The 24,195-nt window shown below is 42.7% G+C and overlaps 4 protein-coding genes across 5 annotated transcripts in view; 3 read left to right on the top strand and 1 right to left on the bottom strand.

Annotated features, from left to right (window-relative positions):
* The first annotated feature begins 2,194 nt into the window (after positions 1-2,194).
* NDUFB6 (NADH:ubiquinone oxidoreductase subunit B6) lies at positions 2,195-11,872 on the top strand. The gene is made up of 4 exons (XM_044756539.2): positions 2,195-2,534; positions 4,470-4,562; positions 8,820-8,864; positions 11,695-11,872. The coding sequence occupies exons 1-4, from the start codon at positions 2,355-2,357 to the stop codon at positions 11,761-11,763; spliced, it is 387 nt and encodes a 128-aa protein (XP_044612474.1). The 5' UTR covers positions 2,195-2,354; the 3' UTR covers positions 11,764-11,872.
* A 501-nt stretch (positions 11,873-12,373) lies between these two features.
* SMIM27 (small integral membrane protein 27) lies at positions 12,374-13,045 on the bottom strand. Its single transcript, XM_044756540.2, has 2 exons — positions 12,870-13,045; positions 12,374-12,539 (listed from the first exon to the last, which is right to left on the bottom strand). The coding sequence occupies exons 1-2, from the start codon at positions 12,912-12,914 to the stop codon at positions 12,432-12,434; spliced, it is 153 nt and encodes a 50-aa protein (XP_044612475.1). The 5' UTR covers positions 12,915-13,045; the 3' UTR covers positions 12,374-12,431.
* On the top strand, positions 12,775-22,416 carry TOPORS (TOP1 binding arginine/serine rich protein, E3 ubiquitin ligase). 2 transcript variants are annotated; one of them, XM_044756531.2, is made up of 3 exons: positions 12,775-12,915; positions 14,395-14,589; positions 18,868-22,416. In XM_044756531.2, the coding sequence occupies exons 1-3, from the start codon at positions 12,913-12,915 to the stop codon at positions 21,805-21,807; spliced, it is 3,138 nt and encodes a 1,045-aa protein (XP_044612466.1). In that variant the 5' UTR covers positions 12,775-12,912; the 3' UTR covers positions 21,808-22,416. The 2 variants fall into 2 exon arrangements, with proteins under 2 accessions (XP_044612466.1, XP_044612468.1); XM_044756533.2 differs by lacking the exon at positions 12,775-12,915 and adding an exon at positions 15,024-15,249 and having other exon boundaries at positions 14,452-14,589.
* Positions 14,456-24,195, top strand: part of RIGI (RNA sensor RIG-I) — a 61,901-nt gene continuing 52,161 nt past the window's right edge. The window contains exon 1 of the mRNA XM_044756535.2: positions 14,456-14,589. The gene's annotated coding sequence lies outside the window, so the exon portion shown is untranslated. The remainder of the gene's footprint in view (positions 14,590-24,195) is intronic.

Here is a 24,195-nt window from a genome sequence, read left to right as displayed (position 1 = left end):
GAATTGGTTTCCTAACACCATCCAAAAGTGATCAATGAGGTTTTTTAAAAAAAATCATTATGAACTCTCGTATGTTAATGTATTTGATATTTTTCATTACACCAAAGTCATTATTCTTATTGATGCTCAAATTGTCCCATCTTTGACCAGTGGAAAACTATTTCAGCTGGCTCCCGAATCCTCTGACATGCCCTCCTAGTCTCTAAAAACTTCCCTGCTTTCTGCTAAGACACGACGCTCTAGGCTGCTTTTACATTTCCTAACTTGGAGCTAGAATAGCTATTTGTCTGAGGCGATGGTTCTCAAAGAGTGATTTGGGGATCCCCTGGGAGTCCCTGTGATCCTTTTATGGGGTCTCTGAGGTCAAAATAATAGTACTAAGACGTATTTGCCCTTTTTAACTCTCATTCTCTCACAAACATATGTGGAGTTTCTCAAAGGCTGCATGGTGTGCGATACTATGACTGAAGGCAGAAACGGTTATAAGAACTCTGCTGTCATTTATTAAGCCAGACTTTAAAGAGATTTACAAAAATGTAAAACAATGGCACTCTTCTCACAAAATAATTTTTGTTAATGAATATATTATTTTAAAATTTGTTCTCATTTCCAATGCAGTAAACATCAAGAGATACAATTCACATAAGCAAAAGCTCTTCAGAGTCCTCAACAATTTTTAAGAATTTAAAGAGGCTTGGGAGCAAAATGTTTTCAGACCTGCTGCTCCAAGGAATCCTGGTTCTTTTTAAGAGAAAATGGTATGTAGCGATCATAATCTAAGAGCTAAAGATGTTCCTGGTTTCTGGGTTGGCCATTGTTTTTAGGCCATTTCAATGGGCAGAGCTAAGATAAAATGATAAATATATTTAAAGATAAAATACATCATGAGTTCATACTGATTCTTCCTATACAAATGCAGAACTACAGTTTTTACTGATACAATTTACATTTGTATCTCCTTTCTCCCATAACAAAAATCCCAGCATAAACCTTTATTTCAGTGTCAGATTGACAATACCACCACTATCATCACTACCAACAATATGATTTCTTAAAACAGTTTAAGATTTTTTTTTTTTTGCAGTTCGATTTGTCTTTGAGGTATATCTCTCTATGAATACACAGTAATTTTGATGGTTTAAAGTTACTTGAAATGGTGTGTTTTTAATATTATGCCACCAAGCAAATCAGTTAGTTCCATGTGTTTTTACTTTTAGTTTTTAGAGGCTGATTTTTGTAAATTCAATTATAATGATATGAAATGGTTACATGGTTCTAGAGTCAAATCTATTAAATAAGATATATTCAGAGAAGTTTAGCTTCTATCTCTGTCTCCTCTATACTATTCCCTTCCTCCTTCATAGGTAACATTTTAAAAAAACCAATACTTTTCCTTTCCATTATTTTAAAATGTAAGCAAACATGTATATATATTTATACATTTAATATTACTACCACCCTCCCCTTTTTGGATAAAAGGTAGCATACTATATACACTTCTCTCCACTTAGCTTTTTTCACTTAAAGATATATTCTGGAGATCATTCCACAGTTTGTATACAAAGCACTTCATTGTGTATTTGTACCATAATTTACTCAACTAGTCCTCTATTGGGAAATTTTGGAGTAACTTCCAGTATTTTATTAGAAATTAGAAAGTGCTGCAGTGAATACTCGTGCACATTCCTTTCATATTTTTACCACGCTATCTTTAAGATAGAGTCCTAGAAGTCGGATTGCTCGGTCAAAGTGTGAATTTGGCTATGAAATTCTGCTAGACATTAAGCTACTCTTTACTTCCGCGGGACACGTGAAGAGACCGAGACAGCTGTTCAAAGCCACGTCACCAGTCACTGACACGGCGGGGATTTAATCTTGTCTGTAAGTGTCTCCACAGACGCTCAAGGTCAGGGGAAGAGGAATTCCAAGGTGGGAGAGGCAAGTGAAGAATTTTGCATTTGGACATCAAATTCATTGAATCACATATTCTCAGTCTTCCAGCTCAGCTCCCAGAACACCAGTTCTTCTTTGTTATCAGAACCTCAAGTCCTCCGACCGCTCGTACTTTCTTGCCCATCACTGCCCCGCTTCCGCTTATCCCATAAGTACAGCGCTCCCCCAACCCTCTCTCTCGCTCACAACCCCACCGACGGAGCGGGACTCAGGCTTTGCGCATGCCTGGCCGCGACGCGGCGATTGGAGCCGCCGCGGAGGCGGGACCAGGGTGACGTCATAACGGCGCGCCGCTCCCAGGCGTCCCCGCAAGGTCGCTGTGCAGAGCGGGAGCGCGCCTAAGTGACAAGACCCTGGTGCGAGGGCGCGCCGTGTCTCTCTGCCTGGGTACCAGCGGCGACATGTCGGGGTACACGCCAGACGAGAAGCTGCGGCTGCAGCAGCTGCGAGAGCTGAGAAGGCGATGGCTGAAGGACCAGGAGCTGAGCCCCCGGGAGCCGCTGCTTCCCCCGCGGAGGATGTGGCCTATGGAGGAATTCTGGAATAAGTTTTTGCAGGACAAGGCCCCCTGGAAGAACATGGTGAGTGACGGGCCTCCCCCGTCCCCAGACACACACCCCGCTGCGACAACCCCCCCACGCCCCAGCCTGGCTGCAGGACGCCTGCTCATTGGAACCACACCGAGGAAGGTCCACTCTGCGCCCGCAAGTCCCGGTTGTTCCCGAAGGAGAGTCGGGTCAACCGAGACAGGTTTAGCGGGGACACTGTCTTGTCCCAGGAGTCTCGGGCTGGGGGTCAGGAGTCCAGGAGCATGTGTGGCTTTGGGAGAGTCATGCCCTTTTGCTGTCAAGTGTGATGAGGAGGCGAATCTTTGCTGGGTTTTACCGGACGCTATATGTTTGGTCCTCTTTTGATTGTAGAAATCTTCCCTCCGGATGATAGCCAAGAATTCACTGGAGTTACAATTCTATGATTTTAGTATTTGGGGACACTTGCTTGATTTTTAAAGTTGAGGTTATAAAGACCAACTAATCCTACACCCAACTACCAGAAGGCACAGTGAGCCCCTAGCTGGCGGTGCAGTTCCCTGTCATCACCATAAAAGTCGGGTTCTCTTGGTGTGCCTAGTGAGTCACATCCAAGAGCCACCTTTCTAAACTACCACTATGGACTTTTAACTCTGTTTCATTTAAAGACACCATTCCTGGGCTTTGCAGAAAAATCACTCATTCAAGAGCTGCCGTCGTTTTCAGGGTCTCTGGACATTTTCTTGAGGTCATTAATTAAATTACATCAATTGTGAGTGATGAACTCTGCACCTCAGAATTGCTTTCAGTTAGCTATGACATTGGCTAATAGTAATGGTTATACTAATAAGTATCATTTGGGTGCTTACTTTGTGCCTGGTACTTTGCTGAGGGTTTGACATGTGTTACTTTATTTAATTCTTTTATAAGATAGAAACTATTCCTAATCCTCATTTTAAATGTGTGGAAACCGAGGCCTACAAAAATTCACTTACCAGTGGTCACAGAGCTAGGAATTGGAGGAGTTCACATTAAAAGCCATGTGTATCTCCTTTCTTACTGTGCCCCTAAGTCTGGTGCAAATTTTTCTGAGAAAGTAGTATTACTTATTTTTGTGGTAAAAATTGTAGTAAAATTAAACTCTAATTCAACCCTCCAGTCCCCTTTGTATCCCCCACGTTTCTTGTGGATTTTGGCAGCTACTGGTTGAAAGCTGACATCCCACCCCTCAGCCAGTGATCTAAGAAAATAGATGATTATTTCTTGAAATCCATCTCACCTGACTTTGAGTTAATTTTGTCTTCCGTAATCATATCTTTTATAGTACTTAGAATCTAGGTTGTCCTTTCCCTGAAAGGATAGATGTGTTTCAGTCAAATTGGCTGCCATGGAAAAGTTCCATTTTTAGTTCTCTTCTGGCTTTCTCTTTTAAAAATAGTGTGCCTGAAGGCATCTCAAAGTGAGCTTGTAACACCCTATCCAGTATGTAAAACATTCTTTTTCCAGCATTGGTGTGCTCCAGGATGCCAGCCTTACACCTAGAATGATAAAAGTGGTGTTGATGGTGGCCATCTGAAATTGATAAATTAGGGAAATGACTACCTGAAAAATTCTGTAGGTTTGATTACTCTGGTTAAATTGATTAAAAGTATTCTTTGATTATTTATGCCTTGTTTTATCTTTAACAAACTTATTATAAGGATATTGTTAGAAGCCTTTTTTTAAAAACATATCTATAAATGCCTTACTATATAGTCTTGCACAATGCTACCTGTCTTAAGCTTCATTTGCTTTGAACTCTTTAGCTATCCCGTAGCAGGCCCAATGTTTAGTAAAAATATTTGAATGAGTGAGGTTAGCTATAGACTAAGGAAATATGTAGCATTTAGAGATTTTAAAGTAATCACGAGATTGTTATGACATTGATGTTTTTCTGCTACAAACAAAAAAATGGGATATCTACTTATTTTGTGTTTTTTTTTTCCCCAGCTCTATAAGACATATCGACATGGTATCTTTGCTTTTACTCATGTACTTATACCTGCTTGGATTATTCATTATTATGTCAAATATCATGTGACTGTAAGTATTTTTAAGGATGTCTTTTTCAGAATTTACTTTTATATTGTACAAAATTACTTCCTATGTGAGTGTGCCTTACTCTGCTTTACTTAGTGGAAATAGTCTGCCACTTAGAACTGATTTTTGCCGGGGTCCAGCCTCGGCAGAGTCCAGGTTCCCGCGGGAGAGATGGCATCGGCGAAAAACTGGGGGAGGGGAAAATAAAGAGGACGTGAGACTTGGGTTGGTGTTAGCAAGTCCGACTTTACTGTGTACAAGTGTCGTTTATATATTTTTCAGGATTAGTACAGAAATAGTTCTACAAATATTCTCAGAGAGATAAGGAAGTAAAAAACGAGCACAAGAATATTTATTAGCCTTCTATTCTATAGAGCATAAGGTTAATGGTAGTCTTCTCCGCAATTAACTAGTGTTTGTTGTCTCTAAGCTAAAGGAGATAGGTACCTAGGCATCTGTTGTAATTCATGGTAAAGTTAAATCAAAGAGAGAAGGTCCAGGCCTCTGGACAGGACAGCAGTCTGTCTGGTTACATCCTGGTGGAGCCATCCCTGCCTCCCTCAATCATTTACGCCATTAGTGTAGATGGTTAATGGGAACAAAAGGCGACTCCAGGGTGTCTTATCCCCAGGGCTATCTGCATTCTCAGCGGGCAGTTAAACATCTTTACATTTTTCGCGCCCTTTAGGGGGGGAAAGCATTCCTTTGTCTTTTAGATTGTGGAGCTAACAGTCCCTTAAACACACTGCCGGAGAAAGTATCATTTTGTTAGTAAAGTAAAGGGCTGAAAAGCTAAGCTAAACTATATATCTTCAAGAATAAAAAACAGAAATAAGTATAGACATAACCTTGCTAGAAAGCATGCATATAATTCAGAAAATATCAGGGGTGTCGGCTGGCCATTCTTCACCGAGGGGCATTCTTGCACCCCTCGGCCCTTCTACTCATCAATTATTTATTATTTATTGCTTTTAGGAGAAAACCTCTATAACATTTTAACAGAAAGCGGAAGGTCAAGAATAATATGTAGATACTTCTTGATCATCCAATTAACCAGCAAATTTAGAAGGACGATGCATATATATATTTAGACAAAGAACTGGAGGGAGAAGGAAACATTAACCAGATAGAGGCCATAAACCTAATTCGACATCTTATCTGGGCAGGATTCCTTTCTGCTTGTCTCAAATGGGACTGTGTGCTCCTCCGTTAATTAACTGAAAAATATCTTGAAAGTTACCTGCAGGTGGTCACATTCTCTTACTATATCTAATTTTCCCGGGAGGTAGTGCCTCCCAAGCAGCCACCCAAAGGAGTGAAAACTGGAGGTTAAGAAAGGAAAAGGAATGAAGGGCAATTAGAAGCAGCAAAGGTTTCAGAACTATGTGAGGGGCTGGCTGGTTATCCTTCACCAAGGGGAGACCCTGCACCCCTCGGCGTTAATCGGCTGGACCCTGTCAAACAGCCGATCAAATGATGTAGCCACGGCTCCCAGCAGATTTTGAACTACTTTGAATCTTTTTAGGTAAGAAGTTTAATGAACCTTCAGTAATATATGACTTTTCAAAAAGTTAGTCTTTATATTACTTGGTTACAGCTTGAAACCTATTTCCTCAGAAACAGTGTTTAAATGATCAGAATGTAGTTGACCTAATAATGCTAGTGTAACCTTGGGGTCCTGAGGAGGAAGGGAGAAAAGAATTTCTGTTCCTTTTTTTGAGCCTAGATCTGATATAAAATAAAATTCAAGATAGACAAAGGTTATCTCTGTCATCATCCCATTTCCCTTTCCTTCATTCTGTCTGATTTTTTACAACTTTCTTTCTTTAGAGTCCAGGATGTCCAAAGCTTGAACTTTTTCACTGAAAGATCTTGCATAGGGTGATTGAACTGAGCCAGCTGCCATATTTTAAAGACTAGGGATAGACTGGTGTTGAGTGCTGGATCCGGGGTAGGGCGAGGAAGGAGTGCATTTCAGGGAGTGGCATGGAAGGAGTTGTAATGGTGGGTGGCTGCCCAGCATGGAGTGTTGTAACCCAAACAGAGTGAGGAGGACGTTCTTGTACCCAGTGAGGCAGGTTAGATCCTGAGTGGGTTGCTGGGTAGGTGGCGGCGGGGGGGGGGGGGGGGGTTGGTGAGTACACCTGTTTGGAGAGCCCCAGTGGCAGCAACCAGATGTAGGATATTGGAACCTGAGCAAGGGGAGGAGGACATCTGGAAGAAGGGTGGTTTGGGGCAATGAGGGAGGTGGCAGCCCAGAGTAAGATGTCAAACCTGCATGAGGTGAGGAGGTTATTTATACTGGAGTGTGGTGGTGGTGACAGGAGGTTGGTTATGTAGAGGAAGATTGATCAAATAAGTACATGTATTGATGATAATGGGAGCCAGGATTCTCACTGTTGGAAAAGGGAGTTACACATATGGAAAGGGAGAAAAACCTGTGGTACTGGAGTGGAATTGGAAGTATTGGTGTGAACTCATGGTTTTTAATATGTATTGATATAGAAATAAATATAGATGTAAATGTGGATATTCTGTATCTCTGTCCATTGCCAGGCCTGGGAGCAGTGCTACCCCATGGTAATTAGCACATCTAGCAGCCTAGTCTTATTTTGTAAAAACAATTCTCCCCTGAAAGGATCCAGAGCTCCTTGGAGAAATGGCTGATTCCAGGGCTAGGGCAGGGAAAATACAAGCTAAGTTTGTTGTGCCAGAAAGTAGAGAAGTGTTCAAAGAATGATAGAGATCTATCAAAAGAACACAGCTTAAAAGGACTCCCACTGAGACAATTTGAGCATCAAAATAAATAATGATAGTAATAGATGATAGCCAACTGAATACATAAAATGCAAATCCATGAGTCCATACTCGTATAAATTAATTAATTAAATGGGTAGAAGAGAAAGCTTTTTTGTGTACAATTGATTGCTAAATAGTAAATGGACAGGGAATGATAGAAGAGTCCACTTGAGCGTCATCATAGTAATATTTTATTTAGCCAAGGAACGGCAAAAGATGCTAAGATTAATCTCAAAATACCTATCTTCAACATGTGTTACAAAGGGAAAAAGATTAACTTTGTAGCGGAGAAACCTAGGGACAAACTGAATTGTGTACTGCTTGATAGGATGCAGTGAGAAGAAACAGCATCAAGTTTTCAATATTCCTGCCGAAAACGCATAACCAAAATCTAATCATGGGGAAACATAAGACAAACCCAAACTGAGGGCCTTTTCTGTAATTGACTTGTTATGCGCAAAAGGGTCAAGATCATGAAAATTAAAGAATGACTGAAGATTTGTTCCAGATTGAACTAAAGAGACATGCCAACTAAATGCAATTCTTGATTAATGGACATAAGCTGAGTGCTTAGTCAGAAGAACAAAGATAGCATTGGTAGTCAGAATTTTATAGATCCTATGCAAGGGAGAACAAGTCATGTAAGAGGGGATTTTTCTGAGAACTCTAAACAATTATCGAGACAATTGGTAAAGTTTGCTTGGGTTCTTTAGATAGCAGGTAGTAATGTATCAAGGTTAATTTCCTGATCGTGATGGCTATATTGTGATTATTTTAAGAATATTGGCCTTATCTGTAGGAAATACACACTAAGTAATAAAGCAGTTGGCAATTTACTATGAAGTGATTCAGTAAAAAAATTACTTTTATAGTTTTTGCAACTTTCTGTAAGTTTACTTTAAGGTAAAAACAAAAGTTAGGGTCTGCCTAACAAATTGCAGACAATCCAGTTAAGGTTTGCTTTCTGTTAGCCTGTTGAAAGAAGAGTGAAACAAATAACCAAAATTGTTTGGGGTTCTCAGAAAATTCCCTCCAACATCTGGCCTGCAGTGGAGAACAGTGTAGGGGGGGCACGCACGGAAGCCGGGAGACTAGCAGGTGAACAGTGGTGGAGGCCTGGGCAAGGGTGGTAGCACTGGAGGTGGTGGGAAGCACTTAGATTCAGGGTGGAATCTCAAGGTGGAAACAACAGGGTCTGCTGCGGACTCAAGGCTTTGGCTTCCATAAGTGTGAGAATGAAAGCAAGCGGGATTTACTGAGACAGGGACAGTCTGGGGCTGGGGGACGTTGTGTTGCACCTGGTTAAGTTTCTGATGCCAGGCAGAGATCTCGAGTAAGCAGTTGGACGTATGAGTCTGGAGTGCGATGAAAGTTTTGAGCTTAAGTTAAAAATGTGGGATGTGATCTACTTTTAGAAGAAACTCTAAAACCATAATTAACAGAGCATTACTTTTATTGCAGAGAAAACCATATGCCATTGTTGAAAGGAAGCCCAGAATATTCCCAGTAAGTCTTAAAACGTCTCTGGTTTTTCTTTTGTTCATTTTTTTCCTCTCTCTTTTCCCTTCCCAAGTGATCATTAGACTAAAATGTTCCCTTCTTCTCACTGTCAGTTTACATGCCTGTTTTGTATATTCTTGTTAAAAAAAAAAAAAAAAAAAAAAAGAGGAACTAGTATGAGGTAGCAGTTGCAGTTGAAAATGGCAGGTGGGCACATCTTTCAACCTTGCTGTAAAACTTGTTGCTTGACCTTTGTTGTCCTAAAGTGAATGGAAGGTACCAACAGGTTTTCACTCACCGGTGCCCTATTTCATGTCAGATAAGGACTTAGGGCCCTGGCCTAAGCAGACACCTGAGCATAGTGACAGCAACTGAATTCCTCCATTATTTCCAGACGATCATTTCTTATGGCAGTTTGACCTTAACCTCTCTATCTGTGAATTTAAAATCTTCTCATGTGTGCTTTAAATTTCATACTAGGAATATGTAAGCTATCATCCCAATTTAAAATGAGTCTTTTCACGATTAAAAGATTCCTCAGTAGTCAGTTGGTGTTTTTACTGGCCGTTTGTGAGGTTATTATGTAGCGCAGTAAAACATGTGCTATGTTCTTGTCCTATTTCTAGCCACAGATACTGAACTACCATCAGTCTCTAAGTTCTGTAATTTTCAAAACCAAAACTCAGTGTTGATTCTTGCTTCAATCAAATGACATAGTCAAATAATCCGTTATCTACTGCAACAGAAGGGAATTTTAGAGAGAACCACCAAAATTGGTTAACCCTTGCAGTTGGAGCTGATTTAGGAAATAGTAGAAGATTTCTTCCATATTTCATTGGGTATAATTGATGTGTGTCAGGGTCTAAGTAGTCTCAAAATAGGAAATTATCTTGGTGGTTTCAGCAGTTGGGTAATTTATTTATTCTTCGATTTATATGTTTGTCTGTTATTTATTCAGTCCTTACTGTTCAAAGGAGGAGAAGGAGGGCTCTCTATAGAAGACCACATAGTGATTCCATAGCATTTCTTGTTCTCTGTATTTTTTGCCACTGTGGTTCTTTCCTATTTCTGTACCATTGACCCCTTGAGAAGCTTCCCCTTTGAGGACCTGAAGAATGCTCATTTGTACATACATTAGTTAGAATAAGATAGACAGTAACAGACCCCCAAATCTCAGTGGCTTAACAAAGAAAGGTTTATTTCCTATTGACATCACAAACTACTGTGGATCAGACTGTCCTCCTCAATCTCATAATTATGCCATCTGGAACACGAGGCTTCCAAGATCAGAGTAAGGAGAGAGGGCTGGACGTCTCGGGGGACCCCATCTAAAATGAGTATTGGGAAGCATGCCCTCCTTAGGGTTGTACAGCCTTCAGAGTCTGCCTCCTGCTCACAGAAGGTTGAGTGCCAGAGGTGGTGTTAAGCTCAAACCTTCACAGGCTTTTGTCGTCTAAGCTATTTGCCTCTGGTCAGTCCCGCATGCCAGTATCTGTGCTTTCTATACACAGTCACCAAGTTCTCTCATTTCTTTGTCCTCATGCGACTGCCTCTCAATTCAGTGGCAGCTGTGTGGAGGCCATCTGAAAAAGACGGTTCAAAGGCGCCCTTCACTTCTGTCTGATCTTTGCCATAGTGCTGATCCCTCTGTTTACTGAGTTTTATTGGGCTTGTGTTTCTCAGAATCTCTTCAGTGTTAACTCTTACTCTTTGGAGATTCAGAAGCAATCTGATTTTCCAATATTGCAAGGTCCTGAATTTTTGGATCCTCTCCATTTTATTTCTCCTCTGAAATCATCCACTTCTTGCCTGAGCTCCTGCTTCTTAAAGTACATTCCCAAGGCAGCCAGTAGTAGTTAAACACACGCTATACTTTTTCTCAGCTACTTCTCCTAGAACCTCAGGCTCATTACACCGTGTGCTTCCAAGTCATCACTGCCCTTTGTTTCCATCTTTCAGCCTCCATTGCCAGTGTCCTTGCCGCCAGACTGCTAAGCCAGTGCCATGTGGTTCACTTTTTATTACAGCAGCATTAGTACCACTTCACATTATTCATTTCTGTCTTAGGATACTAGCTGTGCTAATAAATTTTGCGCCAAATGTATATTGGCTTAAACATAATACAAGTTTACTTCCTCAGGTCACAGTCCTGAGCGGAACAAGGTCAGGGAAGGGCAGAGGTGGGGATGGGGGTAATTCTACTCTACCCAGTCATTCATGGGCCGTCAGGCTGACAGAATCTGTTATGTTAAACACAAAGGTGAAATGAAAGCTAAGTAATTTGCCTAAAATTATACAGCTTGTCAGTGGAGGTTCTGGTTCTCACCACTTGGTTCTGTCCACAAAGCCCATGCCCTTTCTACTACACACACTCTGTCTATGTTTGAAAAGACACCTGAACCAGCTGCCCAGGGAAAGTTTGCATTGTGTCTCTCAAATCTGAGCCAAATGGTAAACTGGATGCCTAACACATTCAGTTGCTGGGATCATTACCTCCTTATATTCAACTGAAAATGTTTCCCTGCAGCTTCTTTCTGGGGCTTCTCCTGTTTCTTGGGGCCGTGCAAAAGAGAGATTATCCCTTCATTGCTTTGTAAAGACACCTTTCATGTCCTTTCTGGTCATTTTGTTTGAGTGAAACTTCCCTTATTCTTTTACATATTCCTTAAGATTTTGAATACTGGTTTCTCATCTTCACACAGCCTCTACTTTGTGTAAGTCCCTTTTAAAGTGTGAGTGCCAGAGCTGAACTGGATTTTCCATGCGAGGTCTGACCAAGTGGAACTATCATCACCTCTGCAGAGAAGATTTTTCTAACGCATCTTTGTTTTTCTAGGGTGATACGATTCTGGAGACTGGAGAAGTAATTCCACCAATGAGAGACTTTCCTGATCAACATCATTGAAGATTACTTTAAAATTTCAAAGGTGTATGAGCCCAAGTTTGTTGCTACGTTACCACATTTACTGAATATATTTTCTGGAAAAGTAACTTTAATAAAGTTTACTCTCAGATATGTTGTCTATTTCTTCACAAACATTGTACAATTTGAGACTCTGAATTATTTAACAATAAGTAAAAACTGGGCATGCTAAAAAAATGATATAAGCAATCACCTACTTTTTCTGGTCATTCTTGACTTGGAAAACAGGATTTGATAGATTTTTTCTTTACACAGTAATTAATCTAGTCTGATGTGAAGCGATGCAGCAGAATGAAATGCTGCAACAAATAAATATAAGAACAAGCTCCACACACTGTTCTTTTAAAGAAGGCTTTCTGAGGCATTTAAGAAACATTTTAGAAACTAGATTGAAAAGCCTGTCATTCCATCTATGATGTGATCCTCAAAGGCTGTCAGATCTAGGTTGCTTTGTTTTGTCATATGAGAGTGTAAAAGACAAATCCCTATTTGAAAGATTGGTGTATTAGTGGTTATTATAAAAAACTATACGAAAATAAATTTGCCAACTTTGTATTAAGGATTTTACATCTAGAGACGTGTGAGATAAGCATGAGGTAAAAGAACTGTATTTGCAGAGAATTACATCCAGAGGAATTACAAATTTTCATTCATCCGAACGTTTTGTCTGGGTATTCCTTCCTTAGCTGTCGTCGCGCAGCCACTGTCGATGCATAGATGACGTACCCCCAGGACAGCAACACAATCGCGAGGAGCAGCTAAGAAAAATGCAAGCGGGGGAGTAAAAGCAAAAAACTTCGTGTCACGTGAGGGGTCCTCCCCTCCCGCCCCCATCAGGTTGCCGAGCGCGTTGCTAGGGTGCGAATCGAAAACTCGAAGAAACTGGGCTCCGGAGCGAGGACCGCGAGCAGCCCTTACGTAAGAAGCGGAAGAGCGTGTCCTCCAGGAAGAGGCGGAGCGGAGGTGAGCGAGTGAGAAGCTGAATTCAGGAATGGATTTTAGAATTTCTGGGCGCTGAAGAAATAGGGGCCTCCCGCCCGCGGGCCCGGGGAGTGGACGCCGTGGGGCCCCGCCCGATCCGGACCTACCGCCGAGTAAATCCAGTCCAGCGTGCGGCGACTCAGCGGCCTCATGGTAAGGCGGCGGCGGCGGCGGCAGGCGGCGGGCGGCGGGCCCTAGAGGAGCCCGCGGGGCGGCGGCGGCGGCCGGGCGGCGGCGGCCATCTTTCAGCCGGGCAGCGGCCCGCCCCCTCGCCTTCCGGAGCGCAGCCCGGCGGCCGCTTCCGCCCGGAGCCGGTGCGGTCACGTGATCGGGCCCAGCCCGCCTTTCAGGGAGGCGACGAGATGAACGAGAAAATACGTTAAAAGTGGCTTTTTTGCCGCCTAGAGAGAGGGGCGGTCTTCGTCCACTTGCAGCGCGGTGTTCAGGCGGGGTAACGTGCCGTCCTGCGTGCGCCCAAGTTTATTTGGAAAGAGTCCACGTTTTAAACATTCCCCGGCGTCTGACTTGGAAGCATTGCCGTGTCCCCCGCATCTGATCGCACACAACATAAACAGACGTCCGCACGTTCGTCTTTGACAAGGGAACGCGAACACACCCGCGTCCGTGTAACAGTGCCGAGTCGTGGGGAGCCCCGATCGGGAGCCTTCCTCAGGGCACGGGAGTCCGAGGACGCGCCAGCCTTGGCTGTGAAGGGTCCGTCTGAGAAGGGGCCCCCGCACGGTGTGCCTGCCAGTCGGCCAGGCTCTGCGGGCGGTTGTGCTGTCCTAGAGCCCCGCCGAGGAGAGCCTGCGGACGGCGGTTTGGCGCGGGGGGATGTCGCAGGTTCCGCTCTGGAACGGAGGGACGCTCGCGGGGAGGCCCGAGCGTGGAACGGGGCAACCGGCCGCCTCGGGCTCGGGTGTTCTGTCTCCGCAGCTCAGAGGGCGTCTGAGCGGGGTTTCCCTCCCGATTGCGGGGAGCGGGAAGGGGAGAGGCAGCCGCCGCAGAGAAACCGCTCGGTTTGGTGAGAGTTCACGCGGCCGCTCTCTCGGGTGGTCCCCGTTTATCCCACGTTTGGAGCAGACTCTCTGGAGGCTGTCGAGGATGCGGGGTGGGCTCTGGCTTTGGATTCCATTCGAATCCTCGTGCTGTTATTTCCTCGCTGTGCAACCGGAGGTAGAGTCACCTCACATCCGTGTCACCCAGTTCCTTTATCTACACCCTAGACACAATTTTAGTAAGTTTTCGCAGAGTTTGGTGAGGTTTAAATGAGACCGAGCTAGTTACCGCGCTTTCTTGGTAAGTAAGGGGCAAACATTAAGCTAGTGCCCCTGTCGTCCCCCCTCAGCGTTTAATAGTAACGAGTCCTGGCGAGGCTGGTGACTTCTGCCCCGGGGGTCTCGTAGCTCTCACGCCAGGACCCCCGGGGGCGGTGGGGGAAGGGCCGGGCTCCGGCCGACCGCGCGAAGCCCCGCCCTCGAGGGGGGGGGGGGTCGGGCGCCCTCGCTCCGCGCATGCGCCGCGCAGGCCCGGGCTGTGTTTTGACGCGGCGGCGGCGGCGGCGCCGGAGCGGGTTTCGCTTTCCGCCGCCGCCCCCAAGCTGCCATTGGTGATGAGCGTTTTACGTCACAGGGGTCGCAGCAGCCGCCGGGGTCTCCGCTGTCTCGCGAGGAGGGCGAAGCGCCCCCGCCCGCGCCCGCTGCCGAGGGCCGGCGGAGAAGTCGCCGGGTACGCCTCCGCGGGTCCTGCCGCCACCGACCGAGCTTTCTGGGCCGCCGGGAGCTTGCCACGGGCGCCCCAGCCGGGCCTGCGCCCGCATCCTCCGAGGTGAGCGAGATCCGGAACAATGGGGCGCGGGGTCGACGGGGCCGGGCGGGCCGGAGCTCCCCCTGCTGCGGGGCGCGGGGCCGCGGGAGCTGCGGTCTGGGCCGGGCGCCGAGCGGGCCGCGGCGGGCAGGGGCCGGGCGCACGGCGGGCGGGCGGGCGACTCCGGTGCGCACCTGTGGATTCGTGCGGCGGGTGGGGGAGGGCTGCGTGTCCAGGGAGCGCTCCGAGGGGCGCGAGCCCGGCCTGGTACTGGAAGGAGCTTGGTCTCCGGGGAGAGACCCAACACGAAACCTTCCCGTCGGAATCGTGGCATCGCCACTGTCCGAGCCGTGACCTTGGACAGGTCCCCTGATCTCGCTGAGCCGGTCTGCAGAATGGGAACAACAGTATTGTAGTTCGCTGTGATTACGTAATGCACGTGGTGCTCCCCGTAGATCCTGGCCGGTGGCAGTTCTCAGCCAAAGGAGGCGACTGTCGCCGCGACTCTTGGAGGTGTCTGTGCAGTGTCACACGTTGTGGGCTGGGCTCTCCTGCCTGTGCCTCCTTCGTCCCTCGAGTCCGCGCAGCTGTCCTCGTGGGCTGCTGATTCCTGGCCTGGAAGAGGGCCGTACTGAGATGAGGCAGATAGTGATTTAAGAGGAAGAGTGAAAAGGATTTTTGGTAGGTAATTTTCAAGATTTAGATAAAAGAGCTACTCGAGATTTAAGTTAATAGTGATGAGACTTGGGTTTTTTTATTTTGTTTTTAGTCAAGCAACGTCTAAAGCTGTATAGTGAGCCAGAACAGTCGTGCTTATCTGGAATGAGTGGCTTTAGAGGGGGTTTGTTCCCAAGCAGTTGTCTTAATTGCTGGAATTGGAATTAAATTTTAGAGGGTCTGGTCAGTAGATTCTATATTTTCCATGTGATCTTTTGAAACTGGTGATTAAATTGCAGTTCAGGGAGCTATAGTGATTTCTTTAAGGTCAGACCCAGATTACTTTTAATACTTGGGGGTGTTCATCCACCTGTGAACCCTTTTTAGCCACTTTACCTAGATATATTAGAGATAGCAATTATATTAAGTATGAAGATTATTTAGTTGTTATGGGCTGTCATCTTTCTGGGCCTTTATAATCAGTTCTGGATGATGGAAAAGACCAAAATTAACTTCATTTTCACATAACATAGGGAAACAGTATTAAGTTCTGTGCACCAAACACTGTGCTAAATGTTTACGTGGACTATGTCCTTTCACACAACCACCTTTTCAGGTAGGCACTGTTACGTAACCTATTTTAGAATTGAGGAAATAGAAGGTTTTGAGAAATTAACTTCATCCAGATCACGCCACTAATAAGTGGTTTTCGTTCTCAGCCCTGGCTCTGTATTAGAATTAACACTACTCCCCCAAATGTAGTCAGCTGGTGATTAAATGTTGTGTGCAGTGATAATTTAAGGAATGTCATAGAGGGTGACTTTTATAGGAAGTTTGGCTTTATAAGATACTTAATTCTGCAGAGCATTCCTACTTTTGTTTATATCGCTATGCAGTTTTTTAAATGTCCAGTCTCTGGTCTAATTTAGATTCCAGCCTCCTGATTCTTTATCTGCTCCCTCCCCCCATCCATTTTCCCTACATGTGTATGCTTGTTGATTATCTGAAATTCCCCCAAAATGTGACACAAAGGGTTCTTAGTCTTGTTAAAGCCAACAGATTTGAAGATTTGGGGAAAGGAAGGTTTGGCTTGATCATTTATCCTAAAGGTGGTAAACTATTTAGAATTTGGGAGCCAGTTAAGGAAATGGGATCAGAAGAACTGGTTAATCTTCTCTGTGGGGAAATAAATTTGGAGTCCTGATTGCTAGAGTGCTGGGGTTGTGAAACCTTTGTTCCATGCTGCTTCTAGCACCTGAAGCTCGAAATCTACCATCAGGTTCACTTTTGCTATCTAAACCCAGAACCCCTCCAACTAACCTGCAAATCTTAACCTGTCTCCTAGCCATCCCTGTTTTATACCTTAATTTGTTGAGATGTAATTTACATTCCATCCATAAAGTTCACCTGTTTAAAGTATATAATGTAGTGGTGTTTAGTATATTTATAGAGTTGTGCAACTATAATCGAATTGAACATTTTCATCATCCTAGAAAGAAACCTTATAATCCCTCCCCCTCTCTCCCGGCACCCACCAGTCTACTTTCCATCTACAGATTTCTCTCTTCTGGACATTTCATATGAATGACGTCATAGAACATGTGGTCTTTTGTGATTGATTTTTTTTCATTTAGCATAATGAAAACATTCATCTGTGTCGTAGCGTGAAGCAGTACTTCATTCCTTTTTACTGCTAAATATTTTATTGTATGGGTATACCATATTTTATTTATCCGTTCATCAGCTGATGGACATTTGGGTTATTTCCACTTTTGAGCTATTATGACAAGTATTGCTATGACTGTTAACTTACAAGTTTTTGTGTGGACATATGTTTTCATTTCTTTTCGAAAGCTAGGTATGGAATTGGGTCGTATGGTAATTCTACTTTATTTGTATCTTAGCAAATATTTTAATTTTAGTATTTAGTGATGCTTTTGAAGAACTAAATTTGATGATTTACATTCATTGCCATTGTTTGATGTTTCTGTTATCATTCTTTGTAGCTAAAGATATTCCTGTGTAGAAGTACAAAACGGAACTCTAATTAATTTGTTCTTTTTACCTACTATGGATGACATTACTGGTCATTCTTTAGACTTGTGCTGTCGAAGTGGTTAATAGGCTTATGAAACTAGGGAAGGGAAGACTATGATTCCATTTTTTAAAAATCATGTTTAGTTGAGACTTTATTTTATTTGAATTTCAAGTTTACTACCTAATAATTTCCTTTAATAAATTCATTTTGGGTTGTAATTTTTATGAGAACTGGAAATGTTTAGTAAACACTAAAATTCTATATTCCAAAGAAGGATGTATTAACTCCAAATTCACCAGTCTTTTTTCAAAGTCTAATAATCCCTTTACTGTATGGAGCGGCACCCCAAAGTGCAGAGTTAATGTGGGTTTCTCCAGTTTACAGCTAGTTTTAGGTGAAACTGGTCCTCAATCCAGGTCTTCTGATAGCCTCTCCAGTTCCTTCTCCACTCTCACTCCTTCCCCTAATGCTTGCCCACTCTTTCTTATCCTAAAGGTTTTTATTTTATTTTTCCTAAGTAGGAGAATAAAAAATATTAGAAGTAGAGGGAAATGCTGAGAAATTTATGCAGTATTAAGGTTTCAGAGTTTAAATATATTAACAAAAAAGCAATTAGTATATTTATAATTTTACTATGTTGCTTAAGGACAGTGGTGATTTTTGCGTTTCCACTCTAGAAAATAGAAGACTAGAAATCTGTGGACACCCTGAAGAGACTTGTTTAGCATTAGTGAATTCCCTGTTTTAAGTTATGGCTCTGAGAAAGCTAAGATGCCCAAGATGAGCAAGTTTAATTAGAAATCTATGGTGAAATACTTATATTTCATAACTGTAGATTTTTCTTGTGGGTTTTGTTTGTTTTTGTTAGAGTTTGGTAGGGCCAGTGAGTGTACTGTTTAGAAAATTACAGTTCTGGGGCCGGCTCTGTGGCCAAGTGGTTAAGTTCGCGCGCTCCACTGCGGCGGCCCACGGTTTGGATCCTGGGCGCGGACATGGCACCACTCATCAGGCCACATTGAGGTGGTGTCCCACATCCCACAACTAGAAGGACATGGAACTAAGATATACAACTATGTACCGGGCGGGGGGAGATTTGTGAAATAAAGCAGAAAAAAAAAAAAAAGATTGGCAACAGTTGTTAGCCTAGGTGCCAATCTTTGGGGGAAAAAAAAAAAGAAAATTACAGTTCTGTTATTTGACCAACTTGACAGTAGTTGACTAGTGATGGAATTTGCTGTCATAGAGAAGGTGGAGAAGGATGAGTAATAGGCCCAGGAAAACATTAAGGAAGAAACTAATATTTAGTATATACAAAATGATTAGTATAGAATACAGCTAAGGAGAGATTTTATAAGATAAGGCCAAAATGTAATGCATACTCGATTTCAGCTCTGGCAAATTTATTTTGGGCCAGTGTAAGTTAAATTATGGGCCAATATAAAGTGATAAATTTAAAGAAAACAAAACTAATCTTTAAGATTCTAGAGATCCTTGTGGGAAAAGAAAAGGGAAGGGGACTGAAAGCAAGTCATGGTTTGCATGTTTTTCAGATTTAGTCATTCCTCTTTTATCAGGTTACTGATGTATTTTTTTCCCTTTTACAGATAATGGCATCAGCCACTAAGGAGTTTAAAATGGACAACTTTTCGCCTAAAGCTGGCACTAGCAAATTGCAACAGACAGTCCCAGCTGATGCATCTCCTGATTCTAAGTGTCCTATATGCTTGGATAGATTTGATAATGTGTCGTACTTAGATCGCTGTTTACATAAGTTCTGTTTTCGCTGTGTACAGGAGTGGTCAAAGAACAAAGCTGAATGTCCACTATGTAAACAGCCCTTTGATTCTATTTTCCATTCTGTGAGGGCAGAAGATGACTTCAAGGAGTATGTCCTAAGGCCTTCATATAATGGTTCTTTTGCCACCCCCGATGTTCCACGATTCCGCTATCGTACAACTATGACACGGGAACGAGGTGCTTCTGTGTACTCACCTAGTGGTACCATGAGTAGAAGAACAACAACCCCCCCCGACAGTGGAGTACTGTTTGAAGGGTTGGGCATTTCCACAAGACCTAGAGATGGTGAAATTCCTCAATTTGTGAGACAGTTTGCAATAAGGAGGCCAGCTACTGCAGATGAAAGATCTTTGCGGAAAATTCAAGAACAGGATATTATTAACTTTAGGCGGACTCTCTACCGTGCTGGTGCTCGCGTTAGAAATATTGAAGATGGCGGTCGCTACAGGGATATTTCGGCGGAATTTTTCCGTAGGAATCCGGCCTGCCTTCACAGATTAGTTCCTTGGTTGAAACGCGAACTTACGGTTCTTTTTGGAGCTCATGGATCTTTAGTGAACATTGTCCAGCACATCATCATGAGTAATGTTACTCGCTATGACTTGGAGAGTCAGGCATTTGTGTCTGATTTAAGGCCATTTTTACTTAATCGGACTGAGCATTTTATACATGAATTTATCAGTTTTGCTCGATCTCCTTTTAACATGGCAGCCTTTGACCAGCATGCGAATTATGATTGCCCTGCTCCTTCATATGAAGAAGGTAGCCATTCTGATTCTTCAGTCATAACAATATCTCCTGATGAAGCTGAGACCCACGAGCTGGATATCAATGTAGCCACTGTCAGTCATGCACCCTGGGATGATGAAACTCCAGGGCCATCTTACTCAAGCTCAGAGCAGGTGCACGCTGCCATCTCTTCCCTTTTAAATACTTCTGACAGTTCCGATGAAGAACTTGTAACAGGAAGAGCCGCATCTCAGATACAAGGAGTACAAACCAATGAGGACCTAAATAATGATAGCGATTCCTCTTCAGATAATTGTGTCATTGTTGGGTTTGTTAAACCACTAGCTGAGAGGACCCCAGAACTTGTTGAACTGTCCTCTGATTCTGAGGAGTTAGGCTCTTATGAGAAAATGGAGACAGTGAAGACACAAGAACAGGAGCAGTCTTACAGTTCTGGTGATAGTGATGTCAGTAGATGTTCATCTTCACGCTCTGTCCTTGCGAAGGAGGAGCAAATAAATAAAGGTCATTGTGATTCTGGTACAAGAGTCAAATCAAAGAAGGAAGAGAAACGGTCTACATCATTGTCCTCTCCCAGAGACCTGAGCTCATCTATCAGAGGAGACAGAGTGTATTCCCCGTATAACCATAGACACAGAAGGAGAGGAAGATCGAGAAGTTCAGATTCACGTTCCCAGAGCAGAAGTGGGCATGATCAGAAGAATCGTAGGAAGCATCATGGGAAGAAAAGAATGAAAAGCAGACGATCCAGAAGCAGGGAGAGTAGCAGACCCAGAGGTAGAAGAGACAAAAAGAGATCAAGAACTAGAGATAGCAGTTGGTCGAGAAAAAGCCAAACTCTGTCTTTAAGTAGTGAAAGCACAAGCAGATCAAGATCTCGCAGCAGTGATCATGGTAAAAGAAGATCACGGAGCAGAAATAGAGATCGTTATTATTTAAGAAATAATTATGGGAGCAGATACAAGTGGGAGTATACTTACTACAGTAGGAACAAGGACAGGGATGGCTACGAATCATCTTACAGGAGGAGGACTCTGTCCAGAGCTCATTATTCCAGACAATCTTCAAGTCCAGAATTTAGAATGCAGTCCTTTTCAGAAAGAACAAATGCTAGGAAGAAAAATAATCACAGTGAAAGGAAATATTACTACTACGAAAGGCACAGGTCAAGGAGCCTGTCTAGTGGTAGATCAAAGACTGCATCTACAGGGCCTGACCGGGGCAGAAATGAAAAGCCTGGAGGGAAACGAAAATACAAAACACGACATCTGGAGGGTACTAAGGAAGTGGCTCAACCATCTCGTGAATTTACTTCTAAAGTAAAGGAAGGCCATTACCAAAAATCTTCATCAAAATTGGATGGAAACTACAAAAATGAGAGTGACAGCTTTTCAGATAGCCGATCATCAGATAGAGAGACAAAACACAAGAGGAGGAAAAGGAGGACCCGAAGCCTAAGTGTGGAGATAGTTTATGAAGGGAAAGCTACCGATACAACGAGACATCATAAAAAGAAAAAGAAGAAACATAAGAAGAAGCATAAGAAACACCATGGAGATAATGCATCACGGTCCCCGGTTGTAATTACCATTGACAGTGATAGTGATAAGGATTTCGAAGTGAAGGAGGATATAGTACGTAACAGTAGTGGTCCTCAAGACTCTCTACGAAATGAGTTTTTGCCTCCTTCCTTGGAACCATTTGAAACTAAAGATGTAGTTACAATAGAAGATGAATTTGGTGTCCTGGACAAGGAGTGTGATATTAGCACACTTAATAACAACTTGAACAATGCCAACAAAATTGTAGATAATATTCCATCCCAGGCAGCTTCAGTTGAACAGACTCTTGATGTGAGAGAGGAGAGCACCTTTGCCTCTGATTTGCAGAACCAGCCCAGTAATGTCTCTATTCAGACTGAGCCATCAAGGCAATTGCCATCACCACGGACATCATTAATGTCAGTGTCTCTTGGTAGAGACCACAACATGTCTTAAAACTGCCAAAGCATCTCATTGAGAATTCTCATGGTATAAAAAGAAAAAAATGGAACAGTGTCATCTACTGCAGTCTATTTAAAGATGACTTGGTGAAGACTCTTTTCCCCCTTAAAAATATTTTAAGTGATTTTTTTTTGTGTTAAAAATTTGTAAAAATCATTATTTGTTGAAAAAGTATGTGTCCCACCCTCAGAGATTTGCACTTTGAAAAAAATGATATTGCTAGCAGTTTATTTAAAACTTGGGATCCTTTTTAAATAAAAAAATATAAATTTTAGAAGTTATTTCATAAAGCCATATGGTATTGACATATTTTTAAAGTAGTCAATGAGTATTTTTGAATTTTTTTTTTGAGAGTTACTCTGGAAATGTGTTATAAGCTAGGAGAATCCCTTTGGACAGTCTTTATTTTTCTTCTTAAAAATTTGTATGATTCAAAACCATTTCTTCAGGTTAAATTGAGGCATTTTAATCTGCAGAGTTTATCTCTATATCTGCCAAAAAATTTAAATATTTCCTTTATATACTTGTTTATCTGGACTGCCAGTAAAACAGATGTGTATTCAACAAAAGAAAAAATAAAACAGTAACACTTTAAAACAAGAATTCAGAAATTTTACTAAGCAGTATTGATTTTTTAAAAAAGATCAGATTATTTTAGTGGAGCTAAAATCGTGAAATAGTTGAGGATATACTTGTGTCATAAATACTGAATTTTAGGTGATCTGCATTTATTTTCACAGTTTTAATGATTATTTTAGTTCCTTAGTATGATTATGAAGAGTATCTTATTTGCTTTCTATCTTCAGCAAAGTGAAGTTATTTAGCGTTTAGCTTACTAAAAACAAAAACCCTTGCCAGACTGCTTTTACACAGTTTCTATGTTTATGTTCTATCCTGTTTTAGAGATGATAAAAATTGCTCTACGTCTGTAGCCTGATCTAGGATTGCCAGTGAACAGAATGGGGATTAAATCTAAATTTAGCCTTCAGTTTGCCTTGCTACCGTATTCATTCATCATTCAACCGAAATTGGAATGCCTGCTGTGGCAGGTTTTAGGTTTTTAGGGATTCAGTGATAGAACAAAACAGATATGCTCTGTGCCCTCACGGGGTGCATATTCTTCTATATATGTATATCTCTATATAGACATTACAAACTATAAGTTCCCTGGAGAGGCAGTATGATTTCCTATAAGAGCCTATAGTGGGGCCTAATCTCAGGTGGAAGTCTTGATGGTTGACTTGAAATCCAGGAAACACGTAGACATTAGCTAGGTGTAGAGTTGCTGTTAGCAAAGTTAAGATGTGTAAAGATCAAAAGGCAGCAGGGGAGCGTAGCGTGTTCCAAGAACTAAATGAATGCAGGCTTAGCCAAAGGACAGAGTGTGAGGCCAAGCTTTGCAGGCCGTCTTTACAGTTGTGTTTATCCTAAGGGCGTAGGAAACTGATTTAAAGTGACAGTATAAAATTGATGGCAATTTTTATTAAGCTCCAACAGTGAGAAATTGTAGGAAGACTATAGTTGGTCAAGGAATAGACTTTGAAATTATAAAATGATGAACTAACTTTGTAGTTTTTCTTAAGTATTAAAAACTTAATGCTGTTTTAGTCCACATTCTGATTTTACATCTTTTCAGAAAGTTAAACATTTGGTAAAAACCCATCTCGATACATGGCAGCATCACGTCATCCTCTTAGTTGTTGAAGCCCAAAATTTCCAAGTCTGATTCTTCCCTCTCCTTCAGCCCCCTCATCCAATCACCAAATCCTGGCCACTGAATGTTTTCCTGGTATTTCTGATGTGTCCACAGCATCATCCGTCTAGGCAGCCAGGATTGCTTGTCTGTACTACCATAATGGGGCTCCCTGTGTCCACTGTTGCTGCATTCTTGATGCGCATTCAAAAGATCTTGAAAAAATTTTTTTTTCATTTCATTCCCTTAAAATCCTTCAGTAGCTTCCTATTATTATTAGGATATTTATTAAAAACAAAAATCCAGCCTAATATGGCTTACAAATCTCCGCCCAATCAGGCACTGGTCCATCTTTAGCTTTTCTCTCATGTGATATGTGCTCTGGCCACACTAGCTCACTTCAGGTTTTTGGAAGTGCTGCTCCCTCCTAATTCAGAGCCTTCACACGTGTTGTTTTTCTTCTGCTGGGAACCAGATTCCATCCTGGCAAAACTAGGCTGCTGTTAAAGGCCCCCCCCCCCCCCCCACATTCTTTTTCCTCAGTTCCTTGCTCTCTTAACCACCCTGGCCGCCTCCAGAGCACACGTCACACGTTGTAGGTGATGACTGCATGTCTTGCCCCTCGCCAGCCTGGAAGTGCCTTGACACTGGATGTGTGCTGCTGTATGCCTTCTCTGATTCCTCCCTCC

This window comes from Equus asinus, chromosome 23 (genome assembly GCF_041296235.1).
Source record: "Equus asinus isolate D_3611 breed Donkey chromosome 23, EquAss-T2T_v2, whole genome shotgun sequence".
NCBI classification, from domain to species: Eukaryota; Metazoa; Chordata; class Mammalia; order Perissodactyla; family Equidae; genus Equus; species Equus asinus.
Note: the sequence above shows the minus strand (reverse complement) of the source record. Positions and strands in the feature narration are given on the sequence as shown.

Bases quoted from the DNA above. Each gene is read 5' to 3' on its own strand.
- NDUFB6 (XM_044756539.2), top strand. From the start codon at position 2,355: ATGTCGGGGTACACGCCAGACGAGAAGCTGCGGCTGCAGCAGCTGCGA. The intron at 2,535-4,469 runs GTGAGTGACGGG...TTTTTTCCCCAG, and splicing joins AGGCCCCCTGGAAGAACATG to CTCTATAAGACATATCGACA. The intron at 8,865-11,694 runs GTAAGTCTTAAA...TTGTTTTTCTAG, and splicing joins GGAAGCCCAGAATATTCCCA to GGTGATACGATTCTGGAGAC.
- TOPORS (XM_044756531.2), top strand. The intron at 14,590-18,867 runs GTGAGCGAGATC...TCCCTTTTACAG, and splicing joins CTGCGCCCGCATCCTCCGAG to ATAATGGCATCAGCCACTAA.
- SMIM27 (XM_044756540.2), bottom strand. From the start codon at position 12,914: ATGAGGCCGCTGAGTCGCCGCACGCTGGACTGGATTTACTCGGCG. The intron at 12,540-12,869 runs GTAGGTCCGGAT...CATTTTTCTTAG, and splicing joins TGGACTGGATTTACTCGGCG to CTGCTCCTCGCGATTGTGTT.